Below are 6,662 nucleotides of genomic sequence, written 5' to 3' on the forward strand. Positions count from 1 at the left end.
TGTTTAACTAGAAATTTAAGAGTCAAGTTGTTGCTGGGGTAACTGAACTAATTCTAGCTACGGCCGTGCTAGCTAATGTTACATCAAAGTTCTACCAATTTAATGTTAATGAGTCAATTAAGTTATATAATTTAAATAAATAATGTGGTTTGTTAAATATATAGGTCAAACATTAACTTAATTTGGTGATAAAGCAGTAGAATAGTAAAGTATTGTTGTTAAAAAAAAAAAAAGGTGACCTTATGAGGCATTTAACGTTATATCGCCTTTTTACGTTGCCTAGCAACCGCTGTCACCGTTCTGCTAGTTATCTAATAATTTACAGCTAAACAAAGCTAGCATTAGCTCTCTAGATGTATGCAGCTTATCCAAGTAGACTGTAATGTTTGTTTTTTAAAGCCGCATATTACTCGACAGAGCAGTTGTCGTTAATTCAAGCACGCTTAAACAGCATTTCGGGATTTGGTGTTTTTTTTTTTCTTTGTCAACTCAAATGAGCTATTTAGCATGCCAGCTAACGTTAGCTGGTAAAACTAGTTCAGTGAACGTCACCTCCGCGCTGAGCGCTGTTTGCATCGAAAGAGCAGGAGTCACATGATTCATCCAGATCCTGTCTGCTGCGAGTAAAAGCTACACATAGTCCAAGGTTTAAGTGTATGCAATAACTGTTTTCTTTGTGTTTTATTAGGAGGCTAATAGGCGACAGGGAAAGTTTGGCTCACGTTGTGCCGTTGTGTCAAAGTTGTCGCAGTCTCTTTTTTTTGGCAGCTTGTTTAATGCAAGAACGGCGATCTTATGATTAGTTATCCTGACGGGTCTAAAGTCTGATTTAGGTGTGTTTTGTCCTGAATTACTTCGAGGCTGAGCTGCATCAGACAAACAACACGCTCCTCTTCCCTTTCCTTTCTTTTTATTTTGCTCCAGGACAATGAAGCTGATCATCCTCAATGACTACGACCAGGCAAGCGAGTGGGCTGCAAAGTACATCAGAAACAAGATTTTATTGTTCAAACCTGGCCCGGACAGATATTTCACTCTGGGGCTCCCTACAGGTAAGTAGGAGGTGACAACACCTTAAAGTTGTGGTTGTTAGTTTCATAATTTAATGTAGGTGATACTGTGATAAAATTACATCTGCTGGTTCAGCATTAGTAGCGGAAATACCCTGTACATGTACTTTTCTTTTCACTTTCAGCTTGTGGATTTGTTTAAAATCTAACAATACATCACATTTCTGTGACATCAAATGTTGTGCGTGTAAACTTTATATTGCAAAAAGGCAGTATAGCCATCACATAAACTTAAAGGCGATTTAAAATACAATAATTTCTTCCAAAACATAGAGGAGGAGGAGGGGTCGTATAAAGTCTCTGTTTTAGGAAAGCTTGAAGTGTGACTCCACTTTTGCTTTGTAAGCTTTTGCCTGTTTTCAGGAAGCACACCCCTTGGTTGTTACAAGAAACTGATCGAGTACTACAAGAATGGAGAAGTCTCATTCCAGTACGTAAAAACATTCAACATGGATGAATATGTAGGTAAGTCTTACAACATGTAAAATGGTTTCACATTGAGGAATCATTAAAAAAGCTGTGATGTTGCATAAGAAACTGTCATAAAATCCCGTATAGGGCTTCCCAGAGATCACCCTGAGAGCTACCACTCCTTCATGTGGAATAACTTCTTCAAGCACATAGACATAAAAGCCGAGAACACCCACATCCTGGATGGCAACGCCGCTGACCTGCAAGCAGAGTGCGAAACCTTTGAAGAGAAGATAAAAGCTGCTGGAGGGATTCAGCTCTTTGTCGGAGGTCAGGAAGTCACTGTGCTGATATTGAAACTTGTATGATGAGTCATTTTTGAAGCGACAATAAATTTCTAACTGCTCTTTCTGTTCTGTCAGGTATTGGACCAGATGGCCACATTGCCTTCAATGAGCCTGGCTCAAGCCTGGTTTCCAGGACTAGGGTGAAGACGCTGGCAAAGGACACCATCATGGCTAACGCACGATTCTTTGATGGGGATCTCTCAAAGGTGCCCACCATGGCTCTGACTGTGGGAGTGGGCACTGTCATGGACGCAAAAGAGGTGAGAAGTCTAGATAAAAGTCGACATTGTCCTGTTTTTGTCTTGCACGTTTTCCTTCTGTTGCTTTAATCTCAAAGAACTTTGCCTTGAGTTGCAGACCAGTGGATTGCTCAATGAAGCTGCTCTTGCTCAGTCACACAAGTCACACTTTTGATTTTTTTGTTTTCCCACAGGTCATGATTCTTATCACGGGAGCACACAAGGCATTTGCTCTATACAAAGCTATAGAGGAAGGTGTAAATCACATGTGGACGGTGTCTGCGTTCCAGCAGCATCCACAGACTGTTTTTGTATGTGATGAAGACGCCACTCTGGAACTGCGTGTCAAAACTGTGAAGTACTTCAAAGGTGAGACTAAAGCACAAAGCTGCAGAGGTTAAATTACTACACTCTGAATGAAAAGCCACCCAGATTGCAGGAAGTAAAATGCATGAATCATAGAAAACATGCTGATTCTTGTTCTTTATTCAGGGATGATGCATGTGCACAACAAGCTGGTGGAGATTCCTCCTGATGGGACAAAGAAGAACTGAGGAGATCTTTTTCAAACTTCAAACTCCTGAGGCATTTCCTTGAAATATTAACACTCCAGTGATTCCTTAATCTTCTGATGGACATCAAGCTGTACTTGGTGTGAACCTTAACTAATGTTTGTATTAATGATCAGGTGCTGGTTTTGTGAAGGTTTTCAGATGATTGTTCATACAGCTTTGCTACTTATTTGTTCTTTTTAATAAAGTGCATTTAATTTTTATGTCTCTGTCTCTTTGTCTGTCTGGGGTTGGAGATGGTGCTGAGGTATTCAGTCACATGACAACATGGAACAACTAATGTTGCCTTTGGGTGCTACTTGTAAGTTTCTATTTCCAGATTTCAGCTGGGACAGTAACAGTATGAAGAATGGACAGTGTATGCATGAAGAGTTGAAGATTATTATTATTAATATTATTATTATTATGGAGGTTGACCTATTCTGTAGCCAGCCTCAAGTGGCCGTTCAAGGAACTGCAGTTTTCGGCACTTTTGCATTGGCTTTAATGCAAACTGTTTAGATAGATACTTTATTGATCCCCCAAAAAATTAAGATTTAGGAGATATGGAGGAGGTTAAAACTATATGATCATGTTTACAGTTTCAAGGTAGTTACATTTTACTACACTGATATGATTTTCTACTTTATACTTCTTCAAGCACATACAGTAACTACTACCCCAGTACATTTTAGATGCATATAGTAGTTTTTCCTCCACTACATTTAGTGGTTAATTGACTTAGTTCAAGTTTTATCATCTTTAAATAATTAAAGTAATTGTCTACATTTTAACTGCATTAAAACGCTGTCAGTCAGTCTTGGTGATAATACATTAAACGTCCAGTGTGTAAGATTTGAGGGGCCCTATTTTCAGAATATGGTAGACAACAAATATAATATGCATAACTGTGTTTTACTTTAAAGAGCCTTTTATAGCTACAGTGGGAGCAGGTCCTAAACACTGTGTCACCACTGTCATTTCTCTTTCACACTAAGAAGATAGATAGATAGATAGATAGATAGATAGATAGATAGATAGATAGATAGATAGATAGATAGATAGATAGATAGATAGATAGATAGATCGTTATTTAAATTAGAAATTAGGCTTGCTTATTTATCTGTAAATCTAAACAAGTTGCAAGGAATCTTGGTATTGTCGTGCATTATTTAAAGAGAAGAAGTGGGAGTTTATGAGTTATTCTTCTCACTCCTTTTCGAATATGTATTTATGTGTTTATAATGTGTATGTTTAAATGTTTTGCCTCACTTTCTTTTTATTTTTGTTTGCATATTCGAAATAAACACTTCAATTAATCAAAAGATCGTTTTTTAAATTAGAAATGAGGCTTGCAGAGAAATTAAACCTATGCTAAGATCTTTACAAATAAAAAAATATATAAAAAGTAAAAAAATATATAATATTAATAAATACAAATACAAATTGATAAAAAAATGCATTATAATCACCAGTAATTACACCTCTAGATGCTACACACTGGTCCTTTAATATAACATATACAATAAAACATTGTAGTTATTCACAGTGAGTATTTTTCTTTAATACTTTAAGTACATGCGCGAACAACTTGCACTATCCAATCAATCCAATCCACTTTATTTTTATAGCACGATTTTAGCAAACACAGAGTTTCCAAAGTGCTGCACAATACGATAGAACACAATGAATAACAATATAGAAACACAACAAAACATCAAGTAGATAATAGAAAGATAGAAAGCCGAAGAACACCCACATCCTGGATGGCAACGCCGCTGACCTGCAAGCAGAGTGCAAACCTTTGAAGAGAAGATAAAAAGCTGCTGGAGGGATTCAGCTCTTTGTCGGAGGTCAGGAAGTCACTGTGCTGATATTGAAACTGTATGATGAGTCATTTTTGAAGCGACAATAATTCCAACTGCTCTTTCTGTTCGTCAGGTATGGACCAGATGGCCACATTGCCTTCATAGAGCCTGGCTCAAGCCTGGTTTCCAGGACTAGGGTGAAGACGCGGGCAAAGGACACCATCATGGCTAATGCACGATCTTTGATGGGGATCTCTCAAAGGTGCCCACCATGGCTCTGACTGTGGGAGTGGGCACTGTCATGGACGCAAAAGAGGTGAGAAGTCTAGATAAAAGTCGACATTGTCCGTTTTTTGTCTTGCGTTTTTCCTTCTGTGCTTTAATCTCAAAGAACTTTGCCTTGAGTTGCAAACCGTGGATGCTCAATGAATGCTCTTGCTCAGTCACACAAGTCACACTTAAGATTTTTTTTGTTTTCCCACAGGTCATGATTCTTATCAGGGGGCACACAAGGCATTTGCCTATACAAAGCTATAGAGGAAGGTGTAAATCACATGTGGACGGTGTCTGCGTTCCAGCAGCATCCACAGACGTTTTTTGTATGTGATGAAGAGCCACCTGGAACTGCGTGTCAAAACTGTGAAGTACTTCAAAGGTGAGACTAAAGCACAAAGCTGCAGAGCTTAAATTACTAACATCTGAATGAAAAGCCACCCAGATTGCAGGAAGTAAAATGCATGAATCATAGAAAACATGCTGACTTGTTCTTTATTCAGGGATGATGCATGTGCACAAAAGCTGGTGGAGATTCCCCTGATGGGACAAAGAAGAACTAGGAGTCTTTTCAAACTTCAAACTCTGAGGCATTTCCTTGAAATAATAACATCCAGTGATTCCTTAATTTTCTGATGGACATCAGGACATCAGCTGTACTTGGTGTGAACCTTAACTAATGTTGTATTAATGACAGGTGCGGGTTTGTGAAGGTTTTCAGATGATTGTTCATACAGCTTTGCTACTTTTTGTTTTTTAATAAGTGCATTTAATTTTATGTCTCTGTCTCTTTGTCTGTCTGGGGTTGGGGATTTGCGGAGGTATTCAGTCACATGACAACATGGAACAACTAATGTTGCCTTTGGGTGCTACTGTAAGTTCTATTTCCAGATTTCAGCTGGGACAGTAACAGTATGAAGAATGGACAGTGATGCATGAAGAGTTGAAGATTATTATTATATTTTATTATTATTATGGAGTTGACCTATTCTGTAGCCAGCCTCAAGTGGCGTTCAAGGAACTGCAGTTTTCGGCACTTTTGCTTGCTTAATGCAAACTGTTTAGATAGATACTTTATTGATCCCCCAAAAATTAGATTTAGGAGTTATGGAGGAGGTTAAAACTAATATCATGTTACAGTTCATAGTTTACATTTACTACCTGATATGATTTTCTACTTATACTTCTCACAGCCCATACAGTACTACTACCCCAGTACATTTTAGATGCATATGTGTTTTTCCTCCACTACATTTATGGTTATACTTAGTTCAGTTTACTCTCAAATAACTATATATAAAGTAATTGTCTACATTAACTGCATTAAAACGCTGTCAGTCAGTCTTGGTGTAATACATTAAACGTCCAGGTGTAAATTTGAGGGGCCCTATTTCAAATATGGTAGACAACAAATATAATATGCAAACTGTGTTTACTTTAAAGAGCCTTTTATAGCTACAGTGGGGACAGGTCCTAAACCGTCACGGGTCCCACTGTCATTTCTCTTTCACACTAAGAAGATAGATAGATAGATAGATAGATAGATAGATAGATAGATAGATAGATAGATAGATAGATAGATAGATAGATAGATTAGAAAATTAGGCTTGCTTATTCTTATATCGTATACTAAACAGTTGCAAGGAATCTTGGTTGGTCTTCATATTTAAAGAGAAGAGTGGGAGTTTATGAGTTATTCTTCTTCCATCCTTTTCGAATATGTATTTATGTGTTTATAATGTGTATGTTTAATGTTTTGCCTACTTTCTTTTTATTTTGTTTGCATATTCGAAATAAACACTTCAATTATCAAAGACGTTTTTAAATTAAAAATGAGGCTTGCAGAGAAATTAAACCTATGTAAGATCTTACAAAATAAAAAAAAATATAAAAAGTAAAAATATAATATTTTAATAAAACAAATACAGAATAAAATGCATTATAATCACCAGTAATTACACCA

The 6,662-nt window shown here is 37.2% G+C and overlaps 1 protein-coding gene and 1 pseudogene across 5 annotated transcripts in view; both read left to right on the forward strand.

Moving 5' to 3' along the window:
- The window catches only part of gnpda1 (glucosamine-6-phosphate deaminase 1), a 3,540-nt gene extending 698 nt beyond the window's left edge, over positions 1–2,842 (forward strand). For 2 of the 5 annotated variants that reach the window (XM_027286904.1, XM_027286899.1), the window contains exons 2-7: positions 925–1,052; positions 1,434–1,535; positions 1,629–1,811; positions 1,904–2,088; positions 2,262–2,436; positions 2,560–2,842. In XM_027286904.1, coding sequence (XP_027142705.1) covers positions 929–1,052; positions 1,434–1,535; positions 1,629–1,811; positions 1,904–2,088; positions 2,262–2,436; positions 2,560–2,621 — 831 coding nt within the window. In that variant the 5' untranslated portion in view covers positions 925–928 and the 3' untranslated portion in view covers positions 2,622–2,842. Of the gene's footprint in view, positions 1–340; positions 655–676; positions 834–924; positions 1,053–1,433; positions 1,536–1,628; positions 1,812–1,903; positions 2,089–2,261; positions 2,437–2,559 lie in introns of those variants that run through there. The other 3 variants (XM_010754735.3, XM_010754747.3, XM_010754740.3) reach the window with 3 other exon arrangements.
- A 64-nt stretch (positions 2,843–2,906) lies between these two features.
- LOC113746622 (glucosamine-6-phosphate isomerase 2-like) lies at positions 2,907–5,243 on the forward strand (annotated as a pseudogene).
- The last annotated feature ends 1,419 nt before the right edge of the window (positions 5,244–6,662 follow it).

This window comes from Larimichthys crocea, chromosome I, assembly GCF_000972845.2.
Source record: "Larimichthys crocea isolate SSNF chromosome I, L_crocea_2.0, whole genome shotgun sequence".
Lineage (NCBI taxonomy): Eukaryota > Metazoa > Chordata > Actinopteri > Sciaenidae > Larimichthys > Larimichthys crocea.